The 13079-nt window shown below is 41.2% G+C and overlaps 1 protein-coding gene across 4 annotated transcripts in view; it reads left to right on the forward strand.

The window, feature by feature from the left end:
- The window catches only part of ZNF442 (zinc finger protein 442), a 42680-nt gene extending 29827 nt beyond the window's left edge, over positions 1-12853 (forward strand). For 2 of the 4 annotated variants that reach the window (XM_012435987.3, XM_012435986.3), the window contains exons 2-4: positions 9096-9222; positions 10151-10211; positions 10908-12853. In XM_012435987.3, coding sequence (XP_012291410.2) covers positions 9096-9222; positions 10151-10211; positions 10908-12528 — 1809 coding nt within the window. In that variant the 3' untranslated portion in view covers positions 12529-12853. Of the gene's footprint in view, positions 1-33; positions 703-7691; positions 9223-10150; positions 10212-10907 lie in introns of those variants that run through there. The other 2 variants (XM_012435988.3, XM_012435985.3) reach the window with 2 other exon arrangements.
- Positions 12854-13079: the final 226 nt, after the last annotated feature.

A 13079-nucleotide genomic window follows, 5' to 3' on the forward strand; every position in this document is an offset into this window, starting at 1 on the left:
GCCCTCCACCATGCCAGCTAATTTTTTGTATTTTTAGTAGAGACAGGGTTTCACTATGTTGGCCAGGCTGGTGTCGAACTCCTGACCTTAGGTTATCCACCTGCCTCAGCCTCCCAAAGTGCTGGGATTACAGGTGTGAGCCACCGTGCCCGGCTCAGCTTCTTCTTAAAAGATTTGTGTTCCTGAACATTTCACATGTGAGGAAGCAGAGAATAATGTGACACTCCACTGTAAAAAAAACCTTTGTGTCTCTCTGTTTCTTTCCCATGGGTACAGATACCTTCTCAACGTCTTTGGGTTGAGAGTCCCCTTTGGAAATTTTACAGGGTTATGTCCTCAGCCCACCCTCTGTCTTTTCCTGGTTCTGTTTCAGAACTGCCTGAGGTTAAATCAAGATACACACAACTGTCCTGTCCCTGGAAGGGTCTAGTGAATATCAGCCCCTGGGTCATTTCTCCCAGTGAGCAGCCTGAGGTGTCGGGGTAGGGCCTCACAGAGAACAGCTGGATGCCCTGGGTGGGATGGGATATCGTTTCTATAAAAAGCTAACCCTTGCAACAATCACCTTTTCCTCCCCAACCCCAGTTTCCATTCCTTAGGGACACAGGCTGGTCAGCCAATTGAATGGTCGTATTTGGGGAAGAAGACAGAAATGATTTCTTCCTTCCTGACTCTCAGACTAGTGAAGAGAGAAAACAGTATCTAAGCACTGGAGAACCCATGAATTCTGGTTGTACAAGAACCTCCCATTCAGGTCAGGTCGTGCAACAGCCAGAAAAGCACACAGTGCAGTATCTCCTGGGGTGGAGGGGGGTGGTCCCTGAGCACTTTGCTGAGCAGCATGGGGGTGACAAATGTCCTAGGAGATAGGACCACCTGACCTAACACCTGAGTTAGATTTGTGTTCCAGTCAGCACTGACCATCCCTGAGGTTTTCACATTGAAAAGAGGTGTTCCCTCATTTCAACTTCAACATTTTATTAACAATAAGATGTATCCTATCATTAGAGATTGATAGAGAAAATAAAGTATTTCCACAGAGGCCAGAAACAGTTAAATTTCAGAAAACAGATCATGTATATAGTCACCTATTCCTTTTTTTTTTTTTTTTTTTTTGAGATGGAGGCTCGCTCTGTCACCCAGGCTGGAGTGCAGTGGCACGATCTTGGCTCACTGCAGCCTCCACCTCCCAGGTTCAAACGACCCTCCCATCTCAGCCTCCCAAGTAGCTGGGATTATAGGCCTATACCACCATGCCTGGATAATTGTTTTATATTTTTAGTAGAGCTGGGTTTCACCCTGTTGGCCAGGCTGGTCTCAAACTCCTGACATCAAGTCATGTGCCGCCGCAGCCTCCATTTTTTGTAAAAAAAAAAAAAAAAAAAAAAAAAAACTTCATTAACTTTTTTTTTTCCACCAGAGCCTGTCTGGTAAGTTTCTCTGATTATTTCAAATGGAATTTCAGGGCCTAGCAGTGAAAGTATGACCAAGGAAAAATGTTTGGTCATACTTTATTTATGGCTGCAGAAAAAGTGAACACATATTAACAGAAAATGTGATAGTTAGTTGATTGAATTATAAAAATTTACCAAAACTTTAGTTTCTTTCTTTTTAGGGTGGGGAATTTAGGACTGGATAACTGTTCTGTTCCTATACGTATACTTGATGGATTAGTGCCAAATTCTGTGCTAACCCCTCCCCTTTCTTTGCTGCGTTCCTCTTTTTGGCGATTCTTAAGATATCCTTTATAACACACTGATAACCTTAAGCAGAGGGTCTTGCTGAGTTCTGTGGGTTGGCTTAGCACAGTATTGACCCTGAGGAGGGGGTCATTGATTTTATACACATTTGATTAAAAGATGGTCTCTGGGGCTTGCCCCTGGCATCTGCCTGGAGGCTGATGGGTTGTGATACTCAACCCTCAACTTGTGGGGTCTGTACTAATGTTGGATGGACACCAGGTTTTGTTGGAGATTCGTGTTCAGCAAATGCTTTATGTTTGTTGTCAAAAGTTGTGTGAGGTGGCTGGGCGTGGTGGCTCATGCCTGTAATCCCAGCACTTTGGGAGGCCAAGGCGGGTGATCACCAGGTCAGGAGTTCGAGACCAGCCTGGCCAACATGGTGAAAGTCCTTCTCTGTAAAAAATAAAAGAAAAAGAAAAAAAAAGTTGTGTAAGGTAACACTACAGGTTAGAAACATAACTGACATAGAGTTTGTATTTCATTATGCATAGGTTCAGCGTGTATTCATCTAGAAGCATAGTTTTGCCTCTTTTCTGTTTTCAGTTAGTTAATATTACCATTAATATGCCATCAATATTCTGCTGAAAAGCCAATCCTGCTACTGGGTATCTATCCAAAGGAAAAGAAATCAGAATATCAAAAAGATACCTGCACTTGTCTGCATATTGCAGCACTATTCACAATAGCAAAGCTATGGAATCGACCTAAGTGGAGGATTGGATAAATAAAATGTGGTATGTATGCTCATTGGGATACTATTCAGCCATAAAAAGAAGAATGAAATCATGTCTTTGTGATAATATGGATGGAATGGGAGGCAATTATCTTAAGCAAAATGATTCAGACGCAGAAAGGCAAATACCACATGTACACACTTTAAAGTGGGCGAATATACCTCCCATGTGTAAATAATGTGTACACATGGAAGCAGAGTGTGGAATGATGGTCACTGGAGACTCCAAGAGGGTGGAGGATGGTGGATGATGGGCGGTTGCTTCGTGGGTACATGTGCCTTGCCGCAGTGATGGATGCACTGAAGACTGACTTCATTCACCACAATCCACTATATCACTGTGGCAACATTACAGTTGTACCCCATGAATATGTACAAACAACAATAACAAAATTTAAAAAGGAATGCATATTTCAGGGTTCTACTCCAGTCCTACTGAATTAGAAATTCTGGGGGTGGGGTGGGGCACGATGGCTCATGCCTGTAATCCCAGCACTTTGGGAGGCCAAGGCAGGTGGATCATGAGGTCAAGAGATTGAGACCATCCTGGCCAACATGGTGAAAATCCATCTCTACTAAAAATACAAAAATTGACTTGGCTTGATGACGGGTGCCTGTAGTTCCAGCTACTCAGGAGGCTGAGGCAAGAGAATCGCTTGAACCTGGGAGGCAGAGGTTGCAGTGAGCCGAGATCACACCACTGCACTCCAGCCTGGCGACAGTGAAAGAGTCTGTCTCAAAAAACAAAAAATTATGTTTTATATATCTCCATTGGTTTTTGCTGATTAGCATTGGTGTTGAGCATTTTCTCTTTGCGGTCTTTCATCTTCATGAAATAATTTTCAGTCTTTTCTCAGGTTTAATTTATTTGGATATTATTGCTTTGCTTCTCTCATTCTTTTTGTTTTTAAGCATACTGTACATACTAACCAGTTTTCACATGGAGGAATTGCTAATATTTCCTTCCAGATAATGGTTTATCTTTCTTTTTCTTTTTTTTTCGAGGCTGAGTCTTGCTCTGTTGCCCAAACTCTGCCTCCTGGGTTCAAGAGATTCTCCTGCCTCAGCCTCTGTAGCTGGCACTACAAGAGCACGCCACCATGCCCAGCTAATTTTTGTATTTTCAGTAGAGACAGTGTTTCACCATGTTGGCCAGGCTGGTCTCAAACTCCTGACTTCATGATCAGTCTGCCTAGGCCTTCCAAAGTGCTGGGATTACAGATGTGAACCACCACACCCGGCCTGGTTTATCTTTTTATTTCATTCTACAGTTTGATAGACTCTTTCTTTTCTCTTTTCTATTTCTTTCTTTCTTTTCTTTCTTTTTTTTTTTTTTTGAGCTAGAATCTTGCTCTGTTGCCCTAGGCTGGAGTGCAATGGTGCCATCACAGCTCACTGTAGCCTCAAACTCCTGGGCTCAAGGGATCCTCCCGCTTCAGCCTCTCAAAATGCTGAAATTAGAGGTGTGAGTCACTATGCTTAATTTTAATAGAGTTGAATTTGGAAGACTCCTCATTTGGGACCAACTTTCTTTTTTTCCTCTTATCTTTTTTTTTGGGAGGTTGACGGGAGACAAGGGCTCACTCTGTTGCCCAGGCTAGAGTGCAGTGGTGTCATCCAGGCTCTCTGCAGCCTCTACTTCCCTGGGCTCAGTTGATTAGCCTCCCAGGTAGCTGGGACTACAGGCATGCACTCCTACACCTGGGCTAATTTTTGTATTTTTGTGGTGATGAGGTTTCACCATGTTGCTCAGGCTGGTCTTGAACCACTGGACTCAAGAGATCCTCCTCCCTTGGCCTCCCAAATAGTTGGGATTGATTATAGGTGTGAGCCACTGTGTCCAGCCTTTATTTTCTTACTTAAGAAAACTCTCATCTTGTTAAATCTGAAGAAGACCTTTGTCTGTAACTGTTTAAAATACTAGTTTTATCTTTCATAGGTGTTGGGTTTTTTCTCTTTTAATCTTGAGGTCTGTTTCTGGGGACTGGCTATAAACCCTATTCCTGCTCTGATGGTTCTCCAGGGGTTTGGTGGTGGATGTTTACATTGTGCCTTTCATGGGATACTTCTGTTTTGGCGGAAATCATTTGATAAAAGTTTATTGGAAGTCTAATTTGAGGATGGACTAGCTAAGATCCACCAACAAATTTGGGTATGTTCCAAAGTTTGTTGCAAAGTGATAACTTCAGAGGAAAGTTTAGGAGAAGGGAGGGGGACTCCTCATATCAGAGTTGTCTCTTATAGAGAAGTATGTCAGGGCAGTGTTTGCCTTATAACGTAGATTAGAAGGTGTTACCTCTGCTTCTGTTTTGCTGAAGAGATTGTAAAGAATCTGTGTCATTTCTTTGCCAGAATTCACCAGTGAAATCATCTTGGCCTGTTCCCGCCCCCTCCCCCGGGACTTTTATTATTTATTGATTCAATTGCTTCAGTAGATATAGGCATATTCGTTATTCACTTCTCTTTTTGTGAGTTTTGGTAGACTGTGTCTTTCAAGGAGTTAGTCCATTTCATGTCATTTAGCAAATATGTAGGCATTCAGCTGTTCTCACTATTCCTATATGGTCTATTTAATGTCCTTGACATTGTTAGTGATAACCCAGCCCCTCTTTTTTTCTGACTTGACTAGGGACTTAAAGATTCTATCCAGTTTCGGTTGTTTTGTCTTCATTTTAGCTTGAGTTTTTCTTTGGTTGCTCACATCTGTTGAATACTTACTTTAGTTGTTGTACCTTACAGCTGCAAAAATTCTGTATGGCGCAGTTGTTAATTTTTTATTGGTATCATTTTCTCTATTTCTGGTTTTCTTTTAGTTCTGTGTTCATCATTGCCTTTAGCTCATTCAATGTATTTAAGACAGTTGCTTCCAAGTTTTTAATTCAGTAAGTTCATTATCTGAGATTTCATGGAGATGGTTTATCTGAGTTAAATTTTTCCACCAATAAACTATATTTCCATGTTTCTCTGTGTTCTTCGTAATTTTGTTTGTGTTCAAAGGAAGACATTTGAATGTTGTAATGGGGTAACTCTAGCAGTCTGATTCTTTCCCATTCACCGGTTGATATTCTTGTTTGTTGCAAGCTGTAGTTACTCATTTTTTTAGTAACATTTCTTTCTTTTTTTTTTTTTTTAAGACAGAGTCTTGCTCTGTCACCCAGGCTGGAGTGCAACGGTGTGATCTCGGCTCACTGCAACCTCCACCTCCCAGGTTCAATCCATTCTCCTGCCTCAGCCTCCCAAGTAGCTGGTACTATAGGCATGCATCACCATGCCTGGCTTATTTTTATATTTTTAGTAGAGATGGGGTTTCACCATGTTAGCCAGGCTAGTCTCAAACTCCTGACCTCAAGTGAGCTGCCTGCCTTGGCCTCCCAGAGTGCTGGGATTACAGGTGTGAGCCACCACACCCGGCCTTTAGTAACATTTTCAAAGTGTGTTTGTAGAGACTATATTCCCTAATCACACTGAAGTCTCTGTTCTTTAGCTTGTGTTCATCCTGTGTTCTGACAGAGATTTCCTGAATGTTCGAAGCTAAAAGTAAAAAAGATGAAACACACAAAAACCTGACCTCTTCAGGTCTCTGTGCATGGCTCTGTGCTGGGTCATTCCTTGAACACTTAGCTAGGCTATTTAAAACTCTGCTTTAGCCTTTATGTTCTATTTTACTAAACCCAGACATCAGCCAGAGCTGAAATTGAGGGTTTCCCTAGGTCTTCTATGAAAATGTTACTTCCTGTGCCTGCTGTGGCTTCCTCAATTCCCCAGCATACCTGGGTACCTTTGAATACCCTAGTTTCTGAAGGAAAATTTCTCTCCAGATTTTTTCCCTGGGACTCAGATGGTCTCAGGTCTTAATCATAGTCTGTTTCCTGAGTGATTGCAGTCTTTTTGTGTATTTGGCAGTCTTTTTGTGTATCAAGATGTTCCTGACACGTTTGTCCCTGATTTCCATTACAGATGACATAGAATAAAGAGTCTTAGGGGCAGGTGCAGTGGCTCACACTTGTAATCCCAGCACTTTGTGAGGCTGAGGTGGGCAGATCACGAGGTCAGGAGTTCAAGACCAGCCTGGCCAAGATGATGAAACCCCGTCTCTACTAAAAATACAAAAATTAGCTGGGTGTGGTGGTGGGCGCCTGTAATCCCGGCTACTCAGGAGGCTGAGGCAGGAGAATTGTTTGAAACCGGGAGTCAGAGGTTGCAGTGAGCCGAGATCTCACCATTGTACTCCAGCCTAGGCAACAGAGCGAGACTTGTCTCAGGGAAAAAAAAAAGTCTTGTGTCAGACCTTCAGATAGTCCCCATACTAATTGGAAAATACAAAGGCAATAATTTGCAAATAAGATCTGATCTGCTGTCTATACAATCATTGACGAGTGTTTCATACTGGGATCTCAGGCTGCTGTGTTCAAGACTGACACTACAGTGGCTCATACTGGTAATCCCAGCACTTTGGGAGGCCAAGGCAGGCGGATCACCTGAGGTCAAGAGTTCAAGACCAGCCTGACCAACATGGAGAAACCCCACTTCTACTAAAAATGCAAAATTAGCAGGGCGTGGTGATGGATAACTGTAATCCCAGCTACTCAGGAGGCTGAGGCAGGAGAATTGCTTGAACCTGGGAGGCAGAGATTGTGCCATTGCACTCCAGCCTGGGCAACAAGAGCAAAACTTCATCTCAAAAAAAAAAAAAAAAGACTGACACTGAGGTGGGGAGGGATTGGGCCAAGGACAAATGAAAACTCCACAAGGCTTTTCTACCATTTTTCACTTTCATTTTTAAATTTGTTTGTCTCTCTGTTAATAGTATGGAAGCTGAATATTATAGTTTTAAAATTATTTATCTGTTCTTGTAAAGCTGTCACTTTGTTGATGAGAAGCTTTTTAGCATTTTTATACATATGTGACTTCTATTAGATTTGGTGATATAGTTTTTTGTTGACTACTAAACAAAAGTCTGATTTAGCTATTTAGGGAATATTATAGATATTCATGAGAGGTGACATTGAATTCTTTTATTTATTTATTTATTTTTATTTTATATAGATATAGATATAGATATTTTGAGACAGAGTTTTGCTCTTGTTGCCCAGGCTGGGGTACAATGGCACGATCTTGGCTCACTACAACCTCCGCCTCCTGGGTTCAAGTGATTCTCCTACCTCAGCCTCCTGAGTAGCTGGGATTATAGTCATGTGCCACCATGCCTGGCTAATTTTATATTTTTAGTAGAGATGGGGTTTCTCCATGTTGGTCAGGCTGGTCTCGAACTCCCGACCTCAGCCTCTCTCAAAGTGTTGGGATTACAGGCGTGAGCCAACACGCCCAGCCTGACATTGGGTTCTTTCTAAAAACATGTGCAATCTGTCCCCTTTGTTATCCTTTGACATTACCTAATAAAAAGTTTAAAAGTATTCCATTGGGATGATGAAGTGTATTTTATTAGTCTTTTGTCTTGCTTTGCCACATTTGATTTAAAGGAAACCCGTTGCCAGTTTCTTAATGTTCTGTCTTAGTGTAATCACATAGGATGGGTTGAATCCCCCAAGTAACATGTTGCAACAGCATTTTGAAAAGTTATTTATCAGTGTCATTCATTAGAGACTCAGTGTCCAGAGTGTTTCCTCATGTCTATGTTTTTTTGTTGCTTATAACAGAATACCTGAAGCTAGATAATTTAAATGAAACAATATATGTATTTTGTAGTTCTGGAGGCTGGGAAGTCCAAGGTCAAGGCTGGGCATCTGGTGAGAACCTCCTTGCTGGCGGAGACTCTGTGGAGTCCCTGTGTGGCACGGGGCATCACTTGATGAGAGAGCTGAGTGTCTAGCTCAGGTCTCTTTCTCTTCTCATAGGGACATAAGTCCAGCTCCTATCACTATCCATTTATTCTTTAAGCCATTAATTCAAGAATGGATTAATCTTGATTTTCTTGAGATCCAAATCCTCAAGACCCAATAACCTCTTCAAGCTTCACCTTTCATTACTGCCACATTGGGGGTTAAGTGTCAGCATGCATTTTGGTGGGGACAAACATTCAAACCTAGCATTGGCTGATCAGCTGTGCTCCCACTGCTGAGCATGTAACAAAATTCCAAGCTCTCCGAGAGAAGGTAAGTGCTAAGCAAATACTACACTTTGTCCATAAACAGTTTATGCACACTCAGCACCTATTATCAGTTATGTTGGTGGAAACCCTCTATAAATCCAGTGCCTAGAGTACATGAAAGATCCAACTTTGTTAACCGGTGTTTGTAAGTTATATACAATCTCAGGACTCCTAATCTTACCTAGTAGGTAGTAGGACTTTGTCACAACAAGAATTACAGACCCACTGTGAAGTAGACATTAGGGATGATCCCGGCAATAAAATTCACTCGTTTAAGTCATCAAAAAGAGACCTGTTCCTATTTGACTATTACTTATACCAAACATTCAGTTCTAGCATCAGAATTGCTGTGTGGGAGAAAGTGAGTGTAGAGAGAGAATAAGAGTGGATTGACCATGTCGTTGAATCACTGCTTAGAAACAATAGCATCATGCAAAGTTTATGAAGTGGGTATAAATTTTTGGTACTATCAGTCTCAACCTTTCTCCTCTGTACATGTGGGATGTTTCAGGATTCAGTAGCCTTTGAGGATGTGGCTGTGAACTTCACTCAGGAAGAGTGGGCATTGCTGGGTCCATCACAGAAGAGTCTGTACAGAGATGTGATGTGGGAAACCATTAGGAACCTGGATTATATAGGTAAAGTTGACATTATGTCTTCACTTAGTCAATTAGAGACATTTTTTACTTGGTCGTCAGTGCTGTTGAATGATTTGAATTATGGAAAGGGGATATGGTTGACCCTTCAACAACCCAGGGTTAAGGGATGTGGGGTCTCCAACCAGTTATACATATTCAATAACTTTTTGTTCACCATAACTTAACCTTCAGTTGACTGGTAGTCTAATTGGTCACAAAAACAATGATTAACAGATATATTGTCTGTTACATGTATTCCATACTATATTCTCACAATAAAGTAAGCTAGAGAAAATAAATGTCAATAAGAAAATCACGAAGAGGAGAAACTATATTTACTGTGCATTAAATTGAAATGGATCATCATAAATATGGGCTTTCATCCTCATTGTCTTCTCATTGAGCAGGCTGAGTAAGAGGAGGGGTTGGTCTTGGTGTCCCGGGGGTAGCAGAGACTGAAGAAAATTTATATATAAGTGAACTTATGTGGTTCAAACCTATGTTGTTCAAGAGTTAACTATAATTCAGTGAATGAATCATGCATGATTCCATTGTACATAAAATCTTTTCTTTTTTTGAGATGGAGTCTTGCTCTGTTGCCCAGACTGGAATACAGTGGTGTGATCTCAGCTCACTGCAGCCTCCACTGCCAGGGTTCAAGCAATTCTCTGCCTCAGCCTCACCAGTAGCTGGGATTACAGGCGCCCACCACCATGCTAGCTAATTTTTGTAATTTTAGTAGAGACGGGGTTTCACCATCTTGGCCAGGCTGGTCTTGAACTCCTGACCTCGTGATTCACCCTCCTCGGCCTCCCAAAGTGCTGGGATTACAAGCGTGAGCCACCGCGCCCAGCCTGTACCTAAAATTGTATAGTGTTTTTAGAATTTTATAATAATCTACAGTGTTTTTTCTGTGTTCACCTTTTAGGAATGAAATGGGAAGACACAAATACTGAAGATCAGCACAAAAATCCCAGGAGAAGCCTAAGGTAATTTGTACTCACAAGAGAAAGATATATCTGTGGAGCAATTCTTAGGATGACAGGAAGTTTTACAAATAGGCAAATAAAATGAACAAGCCCATTATAAATTTATTTATTCCTAGAAAATTTTCTTCAGAAACATGTTTTTTTTTTTTTTGAGACAGCATCTTTCTCTGTCTCCCAGGCTGGAGTGCAGTGGCGCTATCTTGGCTCACTGCAACCTCCTCCTCCTGGATTCAAGCGAGTCTCCTGCCTCAGCCTCCCAAGCAACTGAGACTACAGGCACCCGCCACCATGCCTGGCTAATCGTATTTTTAGTAGAGACAGAGTTTTACCATATTGGCCAGGCTGGTCTCGAACTCCTGACCTTGTGATCTACCCGCCTTGGCCTCCCAAAATGCTGGGATTACAGGTGTGAGCCACTACACCTGGCCCAGAAACATACTTAAATGTGACGTAGCTATTCAGTGTTTTCGAAAATCATTCCCTTAGAAACAATATTAGAAATTCTATGTGTTTATCATTGTCAAGAAAACAGCTGGGGTCAAATTATCTTGTACAACGTTTGGTCCATTCACGTTCGAGCAGTGCCTGAAGCCTACACATTGCATGATGATGTAAAAATGTAAATCCAAAGCCTATTAATAAATATAAAATCATTTATAAGTAAACCTTTATTAATATACTTCTCATGTTTTACAGATGTCATATTGTAGAGAGATTCCGTAAAAGTAGCCAGATTTCAGATAGTATTGTGGATGAAAAAACTCCTGGAGTAGATCCATGTGAAAGCAGTGTACGTGAAGAAGTCAACATGGATTGTTTGTTCCTTAATTGCCTCATATTTGATGCTGGACACAAACCAGGTGAGTGTCAGGAATATGGAGAGAAGCCACATACATATAAACAATGTGGGACAGCCTTCAATTATCATCACTCCTTTCAAACACAAGAAAGACCTCACATTGGAAAGAAACGCTATGATTGTAAGGAATGTGGGAAAACCTTCAGTTCTTTGGGAAACCTTCGAAGACACATAATAGTGCAACGTGGAGGTGGACCTTATAAATGTCAGTTGTGTGGAAAAGCCTTTTTTTGGCCTAGTTTATTTCATATACATGAAAGAACTCACACTGGAGAGAAACCGTATGAATGTAAGCAGTGTTCTAAAGCCTTCCCTATTTACAGTTCCTTTCTAAGACATGAAAGAACACATACTGGGGAGAAACCATATGAATGTAAGCAGTGTTCCAAAGCCTTCCCCGATTCCAGTTCCTTTATAAGACACAAAAGAACTCACACTGGAGAAAAACCCTATAAATGTAAACAATGTGGAAGAGCCTTCAGCGTTTCCAGTTCCCTTCGAATACATGAAAGAATTCACACTGGAGAGAAACCCTATGCATGTAAGCAATGTGGGAAGGCATTTCATCATCTGGGAAGCTTTCAAAGACACATGATAATGCACACTGGAGATGGACCCCATAAATGTAAGGTATGTGGGAAAGGCTTTGATTGTCCTAGTTCACTGCAAAGTCATGAACGAACTCACACTGGAGAGAAACCCTATGAATGCAAGCAGTGTGGGAAAGCGTTATCTCATCGCTCAAGCTTTCGAAGTCATATGCTAATGCACACTGGAGATGGACCTCACAAATGTAAGGTATGTGGGAAAACCTTTGTTTATGTCAGTGTATTTCAAAGACATGAAAGGACTCACACTGGTGAGAAACCCTATGAATGTAAAGTATGTGGTAAAGACTTCCGTATTTCCAGTTCCCTTCGAAGACATGAAGCAACTCACACTGGAGAGAAACCCTATAAATGCAAATGTGGGAAAGCCTTTATTAATTTCTATTCCTTTCAAAATCACGAATCAACTCACACTGGAGAGAAGCCATATGAGTGTCAGGAATGTGGGAAAGCTTTCAGTTGTTCTACATACCTTTCTCAGCATAAAAGGATCCACACAACTGAAAAACCTTATGAGTGTCAAACATGTGGGAAAGCCTTCGGTCATTTTGGTAACTTAAAAGTCCATGAAAGGATTCACACTGGAGAGAAGCCATATGAATGTAAGGAATGTGGGAAAGCATTCTCTTGGCTCACTTGTCTTCTGAGACATGAAAGAATCCACACTGGAAAGAAATCTTATGAGTGTAAACGATGTGGTAAAGCCTTCACTCGTTCTCGTTTCCTTCGAGGACATGAAAGGACTCACACTGGAGAGAAGATGCATGCATGTAAGGAATGTGGGAAGGCGCTGAGTTCTCTCCGTTTCTTGCATAGACATAAAAGGACTCACTGGAGAGATACTCTCTAAGTGTGGGAAAGCATTCATTAATTTTATTTTGTTTCAGAAACATGAAAGAAATCACATAGGAATAAGCCTCATGAATGTAAACACATGGTAAAGCCTTAAGATGTTTCTTTTGAATATGGTTATCACCCAGCCATATGCAGGGGATTGGTTCCAGACCTCATAAGCACACCTAAATCCACAGATGCTGTGTCCCTTTTATAAAATGACTTTTGCATGTAACGTATCTGCATCCTCCTGCGTCCTGTAAATCATGCCTACATTACTTAATTTTTCACCAACCCAAAGTTTTTGTCAAAGTAAAAATAAAAAGTAGATTACTAAAATACCTCATGTGTTGTAAATGCTATGCAAATAGTCATTTTATTGTATTTTTTAAAGAATCATGATACGAAAATAATCCTATAATGTTGAGAACAGACCTAACCTTTGCAGGCCTGCCTACATAGTACATGTCACCCAGAATGTTACAGTTTCTTTTCTTTTTTTTTTTTTGGAGATGGAGTCTCACATTGTTGCCCAGGCTGGAGTACAGTCATGTGATCTTGGCTCAT

The sequence above is a fragment of the Aotus nancymaae genome, unplaced genomic scaffold (genome assembly GCF_030222135.1).
Source record: "Aotus nancymaae isolate 86718 unplaced genomic scaffold, 86718_ANA_hifiasm-v0.15.2.pri h1tg000028l, whole genome shotgun sequence".
Classification (NCBI taxonomy): domain Eukaryota; kingdom Metazoa; phylum Chordata; class Mammalia; order Primates; family Aotidae; genus Aotus; species Aotus nancymaae.